The sequence below is a fragment of the Pelophylax lessonae genome (assembly GCF_965119305.1).
Source record: "Pelophylax lessonae genome assembly, chromosome: 10".
NCBI classification, from domain to species: Eukaryota; Metazoa; Chordata; class Amphibia; order Anura; family Ranidae; genus Pelophylax; species Pelophylax lessonae.
This window is the reverse complement of record NC_138777.1, coordinates 49104571-49122744: the sequence shown is the minus strand read 5'-3', so window position 1 is coordinate 49122744 and position 18174 is coordinate 49104571. Positions and strand designations below refer to the sequence as shown.

At 41.5% G+C, this 18174-nt stretch overlaps 2 protein-coding genes across 3 annotated transcripts in view; one reads left to right on the top strand and one right to left on the bottom strand.

Annotated features, from left to right (window-relative positions):
* The window catches only part of C1QTNF4 (C1q and TNF related 4), a gene marked incomplete at its 5' end in the record, with an annotated part of 99404 nt that overhangs the window by 79602 nt on the left and 1628 nt on the right, over positions 1 to 18174 (bottom strand). The gene's annotated exons all lie outside the window — the stretch shown is intronic.
* Positions 10458 to 18174, top strand: part of LOC309565932 (uncharacterized protein) — a 46180-nt gene continuing 38463 nt past the window's right edge. The window contains exons 1-2 of the mRNA XM_082270962.1: positions 10458 to 11214; positions 13954 to 14192. Of these exons, the coding sequence (XP_082127088.1) occupies positions 10560 to 11214; positions 13954 to 14192 (894 nt within the window). The 5' untranslated portion in view covers positions 10458 to 10559. The remainder of the gene's footprint in view (positions 11215 to 13953; positions 14193 to 18174) is intronic.

The window sequence follows — 18174 nt, the reverse complement described above, 5'->3', positions numbered from 1 at the left end:
ATGGCCAGATTAGAAAAGGACTGCAACTAGCTCCTGGCCTAGAAGGACATCTCCTAGCCAAGCCTCCTAAGTGGTGAGTCAATTGGCCAGGTTGGGTTGTCAGTCAATTGCTTTTGTATGCCTCTTCATAGATATAAACATATATCATATAGCTGATATAAACATGCACACTTACACAGACCTTTCTTGTAAAAGGTCTTTCAGTAGCTGGATTGTAACTGCATGCTCTATTCCCATCTAGAGTCTGTAGGTAGTGTTAGATAACCTACCTTTAACAAACTAAGCTATAGCCCTTGGCAGCTAATCAGGGTTCTGTGTACTGGCAACTCTTTTGCTTTATAACCACAAGATTGAGATTGTAAAGAGGAGACACCCTAATTTATCTTAATACCCTAAGACAGGGGTGTCAAACTCCATTTCATTGCGGGCCACACCAGCATTATGGTTGCCCTCAAAGGGCCGGTTATATCTGTAAGATTAGATGTGCAGAGCACCCCACGCCCCCTTACACCCTTACATGAGATGTCAAGAGCCTCCCACCATCATAAGTCAAAAGTCACCCACCCTTCCTTACATCACAATGCACCCCCTTAACTTGTGCTACTGCCATGAAGAAGATGTAGGTGGATCTAGGAAGAAGAGAGTGCAAGGTCTGGAGGGGGGCCAGCGGAGGGCTAGAGTCAGCATACAGAGTCTGCTGAATGGTGAGACCAGGGGAGGCAGAGACAAGGTGGTGTTGTGGCTGCACAGAGAGGTGCAGGATCTGTAGGAGGAGTTCTGCCCTCCTCTCTGCTGCAGACTGCTGAGAAAGCGGGGGGCAAAGACGAGCCTTTCTGCAGCAGCACAGAGAAGCACAGGATCTGGCAAAGGAGTTCTTGTCCTCTCTGCTGCCGACTACTGAGACAGTGTGGGGGCAGAGACAAGGGGGGTGCCGCCGCCGCTGCAGAAGAGGTGCGAGGGCCACATGAAATGGCCTGAGGGGCCGCATTTGGCCCGCGGGCCTTGTGTTTGACACCTGTGCCCTAAGATATAAGGCCTCTTTTACCAATAGCCAACATATTTGTAGATCCTATCCCCACCACCACATGTCTTCAATATTATTAGTGCGGGAAGGAATATGAAACCTCTTGAGAGTTTGTATGTGTCTGTCCCTCTATCACTTTGTAGCATATCTAAATCCAAGAATAAAAATGTAATATAGTACATTTTTTGCAAGTACAGAAACTTTCCTCTTAACCCTGCTAGAAATCCAGTGTCCTTGTAACTTCACACTGAACACGAATCCTAAAACAATGTTATCAGGATTCCCATCAACATCTGTGAATTACATAACAACTGCTCTGTATATAATGAAGTTTAGGAGAGAGGGAAGTGTTTGCAGTCCAAGTCTGAAGAGCAGCCTAGGGTGATAACTTTGCTCCTCCATAGATACAGCACAGTGAATAAGCATTGTCACCCTTGGGCAGGCAATGTCACTGGCAGGAACACAGAAACGTAGAAAACTAGCTTAAAAAAAAAAAAATATATATATATATATATATATATATATACATACTTTGTGTGTGTGTATATATATATATATATATATATATATATATATATATATATAGCTAATGCAGCCACCACATCTGTGGATTGGTAAACTAACAAATATAATTTAGTTGTTTTTTTTTTTTTTTGTGTGTTTTAGACATTCTTATCCTCTTTAAAGCTGACAGTGCACCAAAAAACAATTTGTGAGTGCTAGCCTCCACCCCCCCTTCCCCAATGCCTAATAGCCACAAAAAGAATAATTCTAAAAAATAAAACAAAAATGCATTAAAGGCTAACTCTATATTTTAATTCTAATCTGTAACTAAATTACCTAATTTTCATCAATAAAAAAAATGTGCATTTAATATTTAATCCCAATCATTGGATCGCAGAAAAAAAGCTCAGGCTCCTGCAGACCATTACTCCAGCTACAAGATATTCTAAATATGTGTGTAGTTGCACTTTTTTTTGTATGTCACATAATATTTGCCAGTTATTTGTCAAACGCATATTTTCAGAAAAAAAAAAAATACATTAAAATTTGTTTTAGTGCACACAAACACAATATTACACCAACATGGTAAAATATAAAAGATGATGTTGTATTTAATAAATAAATACCAAACAAGTCAAGCTTCAAAACTATGCATGCAGTCCCCCCCCCCCCTTTTTTTTTTCTTCTCTCTCTTTTCGTTTATTTCTCATCTCAAATTTAAAAAAGCAATTCCACTTTTCTTCACCCCCCCCCCCTCCACCTCCGCTGCCACATTTGGCACTTTTTGGGGGGGAGCGGGCACATGGTTTTGATTGGTACCCATTCCCAGTATTTGTATTTTTGTAGCTTTTAAATGTATTTTTTTTTGGGGGGGGGACTCCTCTTTAACTTCAATTGTTTGATCTTGACTGATACTTAACTGATTCAATTTTGTTATGCTTCCATATGTATATTTCTTGATATTGATAACCAAAGGCACTGTACAGTTTCAATAGAATTCAATTATTGAACGAGGGAAAAAGGAAAGAAAGAGGAGAGGAAAAAAAATACACATACCTTTGGAATCACAAAAAAAGCTATAGTACCAAAATTTTCCATAGGCAATGCTTTAAAAACTTTTACAGGTTCAGAGATAACCATGAACTATGGTCCTAGAATTATTGTTGTCACTCCAACACTCATGACAATACCTCATATGTGTGGCATAATTTATATTTATCTACACATCCTTGCCCTATGCTGTACTCTTTAAATGGGATGGGTATGGGGTGCTTTACATTTTATAATTATTATTTTGATTTTATTTTATACAATTTTTTTACACTTCCCGGATCATTAGTCACAGGAGGAATCGGGAAGCTGTTTTGCGCGGTATTGGGCTCCCTGATAAATGGTAGAGCCTGGGAAACACTGTGGGTGACTCTCTCTTAGGAAAGTCATACTGATGACAAATGGTTGTGAGTATATTTGCTCTTTAACCACTTTTACCCCCATTCCGACCAGGGGGTAGTTTGCGATTCGGCACTGCGTGACTTTAACGGACAATTGCGCGGTCGTGCGACCTAAGCTGTACCTAAACAAATTTGGCGTCCTTTTTTTCCCACAAACAGAGCTTTCTTTTGGTGGTATTTGATCACCTGTGCGTTTTTTTGATCACGCGCTATAAACAAAAAAAGAGCGTCAATTTTGCAAAAATAGCAATATTTTTCAAATTTTTTTATATGAAATTTCCCCCAAAAAAATGTAAAAATCAAAATTTTTTAACATTTTCGGCCAATTTGTTTTATGCTACCTATGTTTGGTAAAAAAAAATCACAAAAAGCGTATTTTGATTGGTTTGCGCAAAAGTTATCGCGTTTACTAATAAAGGGAAAGATTTTTGTCATTTTTGTTGTTTTTTTTTTTAACGAGTAATGGCGGTGATCTGCGATTTTTTTTGCGGTACTGCGACATTGGGGCGGACAGATCGGACCCTTGACTGACATTTGTGACACTTTTGGGGTTACCAGTGACATTTCTACAGTAATCAGTGCTATACATATGCACAGTTACTGTAAAAATACACTGGTAGTGAAGGGGTTAACTTTATTTGGGAGGGGCTGTGTGTATCCCTAGGGGCGTGCTTTCTACTGTGATTGGCTGTGGCTTGAGCTGTAAGGACACTGATCAACGGATCTACATACTAGATCCGTGTGATCAGTGTCTTTACAGCGAGGAGAATGACAGGTGGCTTGTTTACACAAGCTGCCTGACATTCTCCCTCTCCCCCGCCGATCGCCGAGTGACCGGCGGACATCGGGTCCGCTGGTCACACGCGCGGGGGGGTCCGTGACCACGCGGGAGCGGGAGCGCGCCTCCGGGGGCGCGCGCTCGCTCCCTAGACCCTCACAAGCTAGTGACGTAGCCCTACGTCACTTTGCCTGTGAGGGGCTGACTGCCGACGTAGATCGGCGTTAGGCAGTCGGCAAGTGGTTAATAAACAACACTTGGTTTAGCAGTCATATGTTATGTGTTGATTTATTTTAAAATTATCTTATGATATGAATACTGTTGAGTGACAGGAGGAGGAGGGGACTTGCCAGCAGTTTTATAGGATTACATGAATTTAATGCACTATTTTGCCGATCTTAATCTAAAAAGAAGCAACATTAGCTGGTGAGTGGCTATCCAACCTGAATGTAAAATCTTTTATTTTATGGCACTTGCGTGTTTACTAAATGAGTAGTGATTTGCTTCACATACTTAGTGATCTGCTTTGTAAGATATGTTTGTGAGTCTATTTGCTTTTTAATACACAAATCCCTGGTCTAGTATGGTTTCATTTTCCAAGTCCTCATGATATGAATGCTGTGGAGAAAAGAGGAGAGGGAGAAGATCTGATAGCATTAGAGATGCATCTGCAGCACTACCCCGTAGGCGTCACTGAAAAGCATGGGTCCTCTTGATCTCTGCATTGACCTTTCCAAGGCTCTCAATCTCTCCGACTCACCTGGGGGATGTAGGCTTACCATAGATGTGCGCAGCCTATTGCATAAGGGCGTGCTCCCCAAAAGCTCAAATACACATGCTTTTATGTGTGTATGTATATACAGTATCTCACAAAAGTAAGTACACCCCTCACATTTTTGTAAATATTTTATTATATCTTTTCATGTAAAAATACTGAAGAAATTACACTTTGCTACAATGTAAAGTAGTGAGTGTACAGCTTGTATAACAGTGTAAATTTTCTGTCCCCTCAAAATAACTCAACACACAACCATTAAAAAAGTGAGTACACCCCTAAGTGAAAATGCCAAAATTGGGCCCAATTAGCCATTTTCCCTCCCCGGTGTCATGTGACTCCTTAGTGTTACAAGGTCTCAGGTGTGAATGGGGAGCAGGTGTGGTAAATTTGGTGTTATTGCTCCGACTCACTCATACTGGTCACTGGAAGTTCAACATGGCACCTCAAGGCTAAGAACTCTCTGAGAATCTGAAAAAAAAAGAATTGTTGCTCTACATAAAGATGGCCTAGGCTATAAGAAGATTGCCAATTCCCTGAAACTGAGCTGCTGCACAGTGGCTAAGATCATACAGCAGTTTAGCAGGACAAATTCCACTCAGAACAGGCCCCGCCAAAGAGGTTGAGTGCACGTGCTCAGCGTCCTATCCAGAGGTTGTCTTTAGGAAATAGACGTATGAGTGCTGTCAGCAGTGCTGCAGAGGTTGAAGGGGTGGGGGGACAGTCTGTCAGTGCTCAGACCATACACCGCACACTGCATCAAATTGGTCTGCATGGTTGTAATCCCAAAAGGAAGCCTCTTCTAAAGATGATGCACAAGAAAGCCCGCAAACAGTTTCTTGAAGACAAGCAGACTAAGGACATGGATTACTAGAACCATGTCCTGTAGTCTGATGAGCCTGAGATAAACTTATTTGGTTCAAATGGTGTCAAGTGTGTGTGGCGGAAACCAGCTGAGGAGTACAAGTGTGTCTTGCCTACAGTCAAGCATGGTGGTGGGAGTGTCATGGTCTGGGGCTGCATGAGTGCTGCCGGCACTGAGGAGCTACAGTTCATTGAGGGAACCATGAATGCCAACATGTACTGTGACATACTGGAGCAGAGTATGATCCCCTCCCTTCGAAGTGTAGGCTGCAGAGCAGTATTCAAACATGATAACGATCCCAAACACACCTCCAAGACGACCACTGCCTTGCTAAAGAAGCTGAGGTTAATGGTGATGGACTGGCCAAGCATGTCTCCACAACTAAACCCTACTGAGCATCTGTGGGGCATCGTCAAATGGTTGGTGGAGGAGCGCAAGGTCTCTAACATCCACCAGCTATGTGATGTCGTCATGGAGGAGTGGAAGAAGGACTCCAGTGGCAACCTGTGAAGCTCTGGTGAACTCCATGCCCAAGAGGGTTAAGGCAGTGCTGGAAAATAATGGTGGCCACGCAAAATATTGACACTTTGGGCCCAATTTGGATATTTTACCTTAGGGTTGTACTCACTTCTGTTGCCAGTGGTTAGATATTAATGTGTTGAGTTATTTTGAGGGAACAGCAAATTTACACTGTTGTACAAGCTGTACACTCACCACTACTTTACATGGTAGAAAAGTGTCATTTCTTCAGTGTTGTCACATGAAAAGGTATAATAAAATATTTACAAAAATGTGGGGGGTGTACTCACTTTTGTGAGATACTATATGTATATATATATATATATATATATATATATATATATATACTATATATACCAAAATCAACCAAATCCAAAGAGGTAGTGACAAACAGTGTGTTTATGTATGATGTATACAAGTCTATACACAGGTATACAGGTGCTGTACAGTGTTTTCAGAAAAACAAGCAGGGAAAAAAACAAAACAAAAACCTAGCTGTGTCTTGGCATTCACTATACAATATATACAGGTCCTAGCTAACAGGCTGAGCAACCCTACAGCTTGTCAGATTCCACATACACAACTTGTTAGTTTTTACTTACCTTTCACTCCCCCAGACAGAAGGTGTCTGATTTTCCAGGATGAGAGCACTGGCTGTCTGGTCAGTAACAACACCATCAGTAATGTAACCGTAAGTAGAGAAGGGGTCGAAACTACAAACGAGTGAGAATATACTATTCATGTGTCCTGACAACAGCTTTTTTAGGCCTAGACTGATTGGAAAAAAGCATCAAGTGATGATAGAATAGACTAAAGGGACTAATGAGGGGTACAGTGAGAGATAACAGGTCTTGAATAGGATCTATCTACTGGCTATCGTTGGGGCCCCTGAAGAATGTTGGTGCACTTGATGAAATCCCCTAGAAACTTTGCTTGCAGGAAATAATAAGTGAGAGCTGTCTTGTCTATGTAGAATATTTAGATTCTACACAGACAAGACTTAGACCAGATTGTGTTGCTGTTTCTTTGAGGAAGATATAGGGTGGTATTTGTTACATAAAATCCAAGTGTCACGGAACCATGAACCAGACGTACAACAACAGATAAGTGAAAATAAGAAAGCTTTATTGAAAAACAAGCTATAAAGCAAAAGTCCAAACGGATGGCGAGACCGATGCAGAGTCTTTGCGAAGCCAGGGGTCAGGAGCCAGCAGGGTAGTCAGACGAAGCCAGGATCAGGAACCAGCAGGGTAGTCAGACGAAGCCAGGATCAGGAACCAGCAGGGTAGTCAGACGAAGCCAGGAACAGGAACCAGAAGTAGCAGCAGTCTTAGTAGCATGTGAACACAGGAGGACCAAGCAGGGAACTGAAGCCACAGACCTCCTATATATATGAGCTAGGTATCCAGCTCCTCCCAGTGGGAAGGAGGAGCCGCAGGGTGGGAGGCTACAAGAAACCCAGAAACCAAGATGGCCGCCAGCACATGTCAAACGAAGGAGAACAGCAAGAAGGTAAGACCATGACACCAAGGTCGGATGAGAAATAAGGTCAGATGTACTGGGATTTTGCTGTTTAACGCTTAAAGTCCTGCTCTCAGTGGTCCTTTGAGAAAATTACAGAGAGAAACGTGGGGCGGCGGCCCTCTCACTAACTCCTAGGGTCAGGTGGCAGTCTCTTGCAGTGCAGGGGGCCCTCTTCAGCTTTGTGAGAGAGGTACTGAGATGTGGGCTGGGCTGCTGGATACATCACACTCTTGCTGGCAGATGACTCCGGGCCTTAGTGAAATAATCCCCCTAATAACAAGGATCTGTGGCCCTCAGAACTCATGCAGCATCAAGAGAGCGGCTTTTCCTGGGTCATTCTATATAAGTCTCTCTCTGGCCCCTTTAATGACATAGAGCATAGAGGCAGGGCTTTTTTTCTCAGAGATTAGGTACAGGAACTCCCCTCTTCTGAGTCCCTGCTTGTCTCTGCCCCTATACTCCTCTGAGCACCGCCTTTTGGGTCCACCCCCCACCCACCACCATGTACTGCCCCTTTCAGAGAATGCAGAACCAAGTACCATTTTGTGGAGCTTAATAATGTTTATGGAATTTGTTAACAATGACAAGAAAAGCAGTAAAATAGACCCCCTGCAGCCAGCAACAATAGACCCCACACTAGCAACAATAGTTCCCCCAAACAACAGACCCACCCCACACACAGCAGCAATGCACTACCCACAAAAAAATACCATCCCAACAACAGTAGACCCCCAGCAGCAACAACCGATCCAACATAAGACCCCCCCAGCAATAATAGATCTCCCTCCAGCAACAGGCCCTCACGCAAAAACAGATTCCAACAGTGACAATAGATCCCAAAGTGGCGAGTATCAATAGACCCTCCAGCACACCCCACACCCCTTGCTGTTACATACATTCAGGGCTGGTGGTGCCGGAACTGCGTACCCCAGCAAAAACAAAAACCCTGCATAGAGGTATTTTGTAGACAGTACACTATTGTGCATGTGTGTAGTTCATAAAGTAAGCAATTACCTTTGGGAGGTGTTGTCTAAAACCATATGTAGCACCCTCCTTGGTAGGTTCTAGGGAGAGAGAGTATAGTTTTGGATCCTTTCTGCTTACAGGAAGGATTGCCAGGTAAATCTATATTGTTCTCTGCCTACCAGAGAGCAGGATCTGCTACTGAGGTCTGCTTAATGTGCTCAGGTGCAACTCAGTTTGTCTGAAGTATTTCACACTGGTCCAATGGGGAGGCATATTGGACAGTGGGAGGAAACCTGACAAATTAGTGCACAGACATTTAGTAAAGCCCAGGTGATTGGCAGAGGAAGGTGCATCTGTGCCTGCTGGGATACTGTATAAATGCCAGGAGCACATGTGCTCAGGGTTTTTCAGTTGGAGAGCGGAGTCTTGTGGCCTCAGGTGGTCAACCTGAGGGCCTAAAAAGCTAGAGAGGAACTGAACTCGGAGGTCCATCCCTACAGTCAAGCACGGAGGGAGAAACATGATGCTTTTGGGGCTGTTTCTCTGCTAAAGGTACAGGCCGACTTTGCCCCATTGAGGGGCCAATGGACAGAGCCATTAATTGTAAAATCTTGGAAGAGAACCTTCTTCCCTCAGCTAGAACACTGAAGACGGGTCGTGGATGGGTTTTTCACCATGACAATGACCCAAAACCTACCACCAATGGCTCAAGAAGAAACACATTAGGGTCATGGAGTTGCCTGGTCAGTCCAGACATTAATCCTATAGAAAATTTATAAAGGGAGTTGAAACTTTGAGTTGCCAAAAAACCTTAAGGATTTAGAGAAGATCTGTAAAGAAGAGTGGACCAAAATCCCTCCTGACATGTGTGGAAACCTGGTCACTAACTATAAGAAACGACTTACCTCTGTGCTTGCCAACAAGGGGTTCTCTACCAGGTACTAAATCATGTTTTGCTTGGGGTCAAATACTTATTTTACTCACTGAACTGCAACTTAATTTATAGCCTTTGTTTTATGTGTTTTTTTCTGGATTTTTTGGTTGATATTCTGTCTTTATCATTTAAAATACACCTATGATAAAAATTATAGACCCTTAATTTATTTGTAAGTGGTCAAACCTACAAAATCTGCCGGGGAATAAATCATTATTTTTCCTACTGCATATTTCTGCAAGTTACCCTTTTATAGTTTTCATTCTGACCACTTCAAGCATGGAACCAGATCCATGTCGGTGTGGTCAGCTTGCAAAGCACTGCAACTTCTGCTAAGGTACAGGATGCCGTGCTGACGCACACATTGTCCTTTACCTCCAGTGTTCAGATTAGCGGCCTAGCCTCCTGCCCAGCACTAGTTACTTGATCGCATTGGCTCATGGAAGCCCCTTCTGTAATGCTGCATCAGCCTTATGGAATGCAGGGTATACAGCATATGTGATGAATAAATGCACCCGTTCATTTTGAAAAGTTACACTGCCCTCACTATCTGGAAAAGGACAATACAGAAGGCTTTGTGGTCATTTGACTGCAAAATAAAACTACTCTAAAAGGTGCTACACTGTGCTTTTTTTTACTAACGCTATTGTGCATGTGGTAGAGGAACAATATTTACTGTCATAACATTATTATTTAACGTGTGTTCACAGATGCCTTCACCTTTTTTCTTTCTACAGTCTCATTCAGAACTGTAGCAGTCTCTACTTCTCCTCTGAAAAGAGACCCACAACTGCGAGCGAGACATACATTTGGCCTGTGGTAGTGGCAGTGCCGGGACAAGTTCATCCAGCGACCAGGGCAAAGATGCCAAACTGCACCCCCCCCCCTTCCCTTAGGGTTAGTGTCAAGGAACCCCCCTCCATCCCTGCAATAAAGCATTGCGCCCAGGGCAACATTCCCTCCTGCCCACCCCTTGTCCCGGCCCTGGGTAGTGGTGCTGCCCCATTCACTTGAATGGGCTGCATATGGCAGCAGTATTGCCAATGGAATGGGGCATAAGGTTTAGGCAAAGCATCCCAGCTGCAGCATGGGTAAGACTCTAGTGGTTGCATCTGTTTGAATGAGGCCTACAAGTTATTTTGTTCATTTTCTTTACAGATATAAATAATTTGGCTTTGTTTCTCAACAGAATATCCCCACTTTTTGCCACATATTTGCAATGATCAAGTCTTTGCTCTTCATCCTGGTCTACACAAGCTACACCCACTACCAGATGCTTGGAATTTGTAGCAACACTCCGATGCGTGAAAAACGAGGTTTGCTGGATATGGTGGTGACTCTTTTGTGCTACAGAGAAAGACTTAAGATTCCCGTGTTGGCCATCAACCAATATGGGTGTTACTGTGGTGCTGGTGGCTCAGGGACACCTGTTGATGATGTGGATCGATGCTGCCTGCTTCATGACTGTTGTTACCGCTACTCGAGGGTGGATCTGCAATGCCACAGCAAGATTAAGTGGCAGTTATATCGCTTTTCCTGCCATCAATCAAAAACAGAATGCAAATCTTCTTCGCTCTGTGCCAGGATGGCATGCGAGTGCGACAAACTGTTTGCGGAATGTCTGACAAAGGCGAAGGGAGTGAAAAAATATTTCTTGTATAACAAGAAAGATCTGTGCATGGGTCCTCATGAATCTTGTCCACAAATGCCCCCAAATATGACATCTGCGTGGCCCTGGACACAGAACCCCACCAACGTGACAGAGGTCACCAGTGTGAACGAGACAGACAAAGTGAAGAGCAGGAAGAAAAGATGGAGGAAGAAGAAGAAAAACCAGATTGTAAAATGGAAGGATCCGAAAGGAACGCCACTCTGGATATAAAGTCTGGGTGTCCATTAGTGAGCGGTACACTCAGAAATTTCTAGTACCCTCTTGCTGCCAGGCCATGGGCTCCATTTTTAACCTCAGGTGGCAAAACTATTTTTTTAATTTTTCACATATTCCTTTTTAGAATTTGTAAAATACGCTGTAAAACAGGGGTTCTGAAATAAAAAAGAGGTCCAATCAAAAATATTATCTTCCAGCAGGAGGCTTGAATCTAATGTTTGTGCTATGATTCTACATATGAAGTCTAAAAAATAAACAATGTACAATTTACATAGCATTTTAAAATATTTATTGATAGTATTCAGTGTGCCCCATCATCAGATCTCCCCATCATAGTGCCCCCTTACGTCAGTCCAGCCTTATGCCAGATGTCCCCACTAGAATCCTACCTTAAGTCAGATCTTCCCACGAGAGTTTACTTACGTCAAGTGTCCCCACTGGAGTCCACCTTATGTCAGGTGTCCCCGCACCAGTATCCTGCCTGACATCAGTGGAGTTGCTGACACCCCTAATTTCCCAAGGGGGAACTAGAGTGAATAATACGGTGTGTGGGGTAGGCGCTACTCTCTAAGTGTTAATCCAATGATAATACGTTGCACGTATATAATCTGTTACATTTCAATATTGTGCATTTCCATATGTATTTCCATATGTAAAGGTATACATCACATGCATAAAACCAAAGAGCAAAAAATAAAATATTAAGGTGACCAGTGCTTTAGTGGTATGGACCTTCCACTTAAAGTGCTATCAATAGTATAAAAGTGCTGAAAACAGTGCTGCATCAATACCTTATTATAACACTAGGGGGGGTGTTATATTTCCAATATACACTGTGAAATGTATACAGTAAACTCCCCTCCATTGCGGGGGTTACGTTCCGGACCCAGCCGCGAAAAGTGAAAATCCGCGAAATTGAAAAACCCTATTAAAATGCATTGTAGGCATGTTTTTTTACTGTCACTGTACGTGTAAAAGCATTTTAAGGTCTTTAAACACACTTTTAAAACAATAGAAACTCATTTAAACACATAAAAGATACTGAGAGACATAGCAAGAGCTATGGAAAACACAAAAATATTTCATTTTTAATGATTTATATAGTAAAATAACATTACAAAAAAAAACGCAATATACCGGGACTGCAAAAACTGAACCGCGATGGAGCGGGGGTTTACTGTATTTCTAATGCACTGTGTAATTAGCAGTGATTATAGAAAATTGATTAAACCATAAAGTGCCAAGTGTGCCAATATAAAGAACTCAAATAGGTGTTTGAGTGCCAATTTTTCCCAACAGTTTATTTATTAATTGGCACTCAAACACCTATTTGAGTTCTTTATATTGGCACACTTGGCACTTTATGGTTTAATCAATTTTAAACTGAAGGTCTGGAGAGCGGTACAATAATAAGTGTCTGCACGCAACAGTGAGCCATGGTGGAGGTCCCCCCCCCCACATTAGCTTCAGAGGTATTGGCTGGGGGTGTACACATACTGTGGCTGCGATATGATGCTTTGCAGTCCAAAAAGGAATTATTCAGCAGGCACTGCCACCCACCAAACATGACTAACTCAAGTGAATGGCACAGCGCTGCAACATCATGCAATGCATGCGACTACGATGCGGTAGTGCAATATTTAGTAGGTTAAATATGTAGACCCCATGCACATATTGTACTAAGATAGAGTTAAATATAAGACACAACACTGCAACACAAAATTATCCACATAGGTACCATCTAGTCTCTTAAAATGACCTTGTGCCATAACTAAACCTGGCATGAAATAGGATCTTTAAGAAATCTGCCTTCGATGCCATTAAAAGCATATTCCCCAAGAAGGCTGGTTTCCATGGGATTGTTCCCAGATATAAACGAAATCCCAGAGTCCAGCAGGCCCAACCCATGGCCAAATGCCAGGTGCTGGAGGTTCGTTCAGGCAGCTAGAGTCAGTTACAGACTTCTGACGAGTGTGTGAGGAAATGCATCCTCGTTTGTTGCTTTGGTCATTTGACAGCATCACAGGACAGAGGGGCAGAGGAAGTCTGGGACAGATTTCCTTACTGTGCCCTGTGAGTGTTGATTAAAGGTCTGAATGGGGATGGGTATAGGAGTTCCATTTATATCAGGTTTCCCACAACTCTTCATCTCAATGACCCCTACATTAAGTTTTCAATCTTTCTAGACTCCCAAATATTTATTTTCGAAAAATTGTATTTTCTATCAAAGTTTTCTTGGCAGCGTAACTAAACATCTTTTTACATGATAGGCATTGTTTTATTGGTGCACAAAGTTATGAATCCAATTTGCACCACTTTTATTGCTATGGATGTACTCGCTGGCTTTCCAAAGGAGTTTAAGTTGAGTGTGCTCTACATGAATGGCTTTACAAAAGAGTTTGAGGTGGGTGTACTCAATAGCTCTACAGAGTTGGAGTGGATGTACTCAATGGCTCTACAGTGTTGAAGGTGAGTGTACTCAATGGCTCTACAGTGTTGAAGGTGGGTGTTCTCAATGGCTTTACATTGTTGGAGGTGGGTGTATGCAATGGCTCTACAAAGTTTGAGGTGCATGTACTCAATGGCTCTACAGAGTTTGAGGTGGGTGTACTCAATGGCTCTACAGAGTTTGAGGTAGGGGTACTCAATGGCTCTGCAGTGTTGGAGGTGGGTGTACTCAATGGCTCTACAGAGTTTGAGGTGGGTGTACTCAATTGCTCTACAGTTTTGGAGGTGGGTGTACTCAATAGCGCTACAGAATTGGAGGTGCGTGTACTCAATAGCTCTACAGAGTTGGAGGTGGGTATACTCAATGGCTCTGCAGTGTTGGAGGAGGGTGTACTCAATGACCCTACAGAGTTTGAGGTGGGTGTACTTAATGGTTTTACAGAGTTTGAGGTGGGTGTACTTAATGGTTTTACAGAGTTTGAGGTGGGTGTACTTAATGGCTCTACAGAGTTTGAGGTGGGTGTACTGAATGGCTGCACACTTTTACAAGTTAAAATATTGTGATCCCCGCGCTATGTTATATGTGAAATACGCTTACAAGGCTGCTGCTGCTTAGGTATAAGGTGTATGTTCATCTCAGATTTTTTAGTGTGTGTACCCAGCACTGTCTAACCATGAAGTGCCTAAAATATTTTTATTTAGTATTTCAGGTACTTATATAGCGCTGTCAATTTACGCAGCGCTTTACATATACATTGCACATTCACATCAGTCCCTGCCCTCAAGGAGCTTACAATCTAAGGTCCCTAACTCAAATACATACACAGTAGGGCCAATTTTTTTTATACAGGATCCAATTAACCTACCAGCATGTCTTTGGAGTGTGGGAGGAAACCGGAGTACCCGGAGGAAACCCACGCAGGCACAGGGAGAACATGCAAACTCCAGGCAGGTAGTGTCGTAGTTGGGATTTGAACCAGCGACCCTCTTGCTGCTAGGTGAACGTGCAAACCACTACACCACTGTGCCGCCATATATCCTTATTCATTATTTATACAAAAACATCATGTTTAAACCACAGTGCAGTATTATTATAGAAAATTAAAAGATAAAGTGCAATCAGTGCAAAAAATATGCATAAACAATAAGTCCTATAAAGTGCTGGTTGTCTTATTCTTCCAGTGCTAGTGTATTCCAAAAAGTGTTGTTGTTCTCCTATCCTTATGTGCCCTCACTCACCAACTTATAATGGGTTAAGCCCTTGTGTTTTAAGAGCGATCCTCAAGTGGTTAAGAATATGTTTTCCTTCTTTTCTTTTATGACTCTGGCAGGTAGGTCAAAAAAACTCACATGAGTGTAGGGAGATAGAACCAGGAGAAATCCAAAGTGTAATTTCATTTTTATTGGTAAAAAAACATATGAAAGTCGATTGCACACTTACAAAACTCTCCTCTTGCATGTGAGCACGCAGTAACGCTGTTCTGGAACCCAAAAGTCGCAGTTTGCGTTCAAAAAGTGGAGGTGACATAACCCAAAGCGTCCACCCACTTAATGCAATCGTCCTCAGAAGCTTTACAAGTGTTAAGCATTCTTTCTGTCAAAATACCCCTGCCAGAAAGAAGTCTAGGAGAGAGAGAGAAAAACGTCCAGTGTGCATGAGACCTAAGAGAAAAAAAATCCCCCAGGTCAATTAAACACAATGCAAGAATTTCAGCTACGTTTATGATAGATTTCAGTCTTCTTTTGTTCTGTTGTGGCAGCTTTAATATATCCCTTAGTATAGGTACCTTTAACACAGAACTCCAATCAAATATATCAAGTAAGAAATTAACAACCCAATAAAAGATAACCCCAGGTTTCGCAGCAATACTCACTTCAATGCAGAGCTTTCCCCTGCAGTACTTCTTTTTCACCACTAGATGTGCTCAGTCTGACAGCCAGCATCTTTAAACCCCTTCCTCCAGGTTTTTACAGACCCACCCCTGCCTATAAGGACAATCGATAATAGTACCCTGCGCCTTGGCTCAAAGTTTTGTAATTTTTTTTATTCAGGGAGTTACTAATACCAAAAACGGTTGAACCTCATATTGGACGCCCCAGTTAGGTGAGAAATAAATAAAACTTGTGCTGCCATTTAAACTATATCAACCCAATATGTGACACTTTTCAACATCCAAAATGTTGTGCTATTTAGTGTATACACCTGTGCTTATTCAAATACCATCTTATCCACAATAATAAATGTTCATAAAAAGTCTCTGATCATTTGACCATAATTCAAAATCATATAAATACACCAAATAAATGGGTATATATCATAGGTAAAAAGGCGCTGGTAATCTTAATATATCACGTGTTATAAAAATTAATAGGTGATTTAAAGTGTAATATATGTGATTAAAAATTGCTACAAATATATATATGATCTACTATTGGTGCAATTAGCAAAGAAAAGTGCATACCAGTGCAATTTCAATTCAGAAGTGACCTGCTGCTAGCTGGTAAGAGGCCACGGTTGTCACATCCTAGCACCTGGAGCACTGTGAATGGATTAATAAGAATTCACCAAGCACAATTTTGATTGCATGCTATTGCTTGGACTTTTAAACACTACTTGGAGCACATTTATATATTTATACTTTTTTATATATTCTTATGTGATTTTTTTATATATCCTTATGTGATTTTTGTATGGAATTCTTTATATATTTATTTATTGGTTCACTGATCCACACCTTTGTGGATTAATTTACTTTGAGAAGCACAAGCACTTCTTAATTGACGGTTGTCACATCCCAGCACCTGGAGCACTGTGAAGGGATTAATAAGAATCCACCAAGCACAATTTTGATTGCATGCTATTGCCTGGACTTTTAAACACTACTTGGAGCACATTTATATATTTATATTTTTATATATTCTTATGTGATTTTTGTATGGAATTCTTTATATATCTATTTATTGGTTCACTGATCCACACCTTTGTGGATTAATTTACTTTGAGAAGCACAAACACTTCTAAATTGAAATTGCACTGGTATGCACTTTTCTTTGCTAATTGCACCAATAGTAGATCATATATATATTTGTAGCAATTTTTAATCACATATATTACACTTTAAATCACCTATTAATTTTTATAACACGTGATATATTAAGATTACCAGCGCCTTTTTACCTATGATATATACCTATTTATTGTTTTATTACAATTAAAAGGGCAGCAGGTTCAACAATCTTTTATTTAAAGGGCCAGGCGCCTTCTCTTTTCTTTTTATTACACCAAATAAATGTTCCTTATTAAAATAGTTCTTGTATAATTCTGCAAAAAAATAAAATAAATAAATAACACCACGTGCTTCTTGTGCCACCACCGCATATATGCACTCACCCGATATCACTAACCCCTACAAATTGATATATTGGTCTAAACAGGCATATGAGCAATTTTGCATTCAACCGGCTCTCTCCTCTCTTCCTCTTACTTCCGATTTTCCATATGCTCGGAGTAAAACACAATAGAAAGATACTATAGTGCCAAAAAACAAAATCCTCCAAAGTGCGCACTTACATTGTTAAACACCTTCCTAGCGTTAAATAATACAGATAACCTTCCCTAAGATGGCACCTGGTTGTTACCTCCTTCTGGCGTGTGATGCACACATCGGAAGTGACACGTGTGGAAGTGACGTCACAGCGTATGACCCCGCCCAATGTGTTTCATCCGGCTTGACGTCTTCAGGAATGGACCAATAAGCACAGGTGTATACACTAAATAGCACAACATGTAGGATGTTCAAAAGTATCACATAGTGGGTTGATATTGTTTCAGTGGTAGCACAGCCCAAGTTTTATTTATTCCTCACCCTTTGACTGGAGGCTGATGCCAAATCAATAGCAGGTACTTACACTGGTTGTATTAAAAACTCCTTTTTAGTATTAAGGAATAAAGAGCTGCACTAATTTGTGCCTTTTATATCTGCCTGGAGTTCAGCTTTAGGTTTACAGTGTCTTGAAAAAGTATTTATACCCCTTGAAATTTTCCACAATTTGTCCTGTTACAACCAAAAATGTAAATGTATTTTATTGGGATTTTATGTTATAGACCAACACAAAGTGATACATAATTGTGAAGTGGAAGGAAAATGATAAATGGTTTTCAAAAATTTTCACAAATAAATATCTGAAAAGTGTGGCATGAATTTGTATTCAGCCCCCCAGTCAATACTTTGTAGAACCACCTTTCGCTGCAATTACAGCTGCAAGTCTTTTTGGGGATGTCTCTACCAGCTTTAAACATCTAGAGAGTGACATTTTTGACCATTCTTCTTTGCAAAATAGTTCAAGCTCTGTCAGATTGGGTGGAGAGCATCTATGAACAGCAATTTCAAGTCTTGCCACAGATTCTCAATTGGATTTAGGTCTGGACTTTGATTGGGCCATTCTAACACAGCTAGCAGGGAAGTCCCAGACCTTCCCTGTTTTGTACATGCATAGA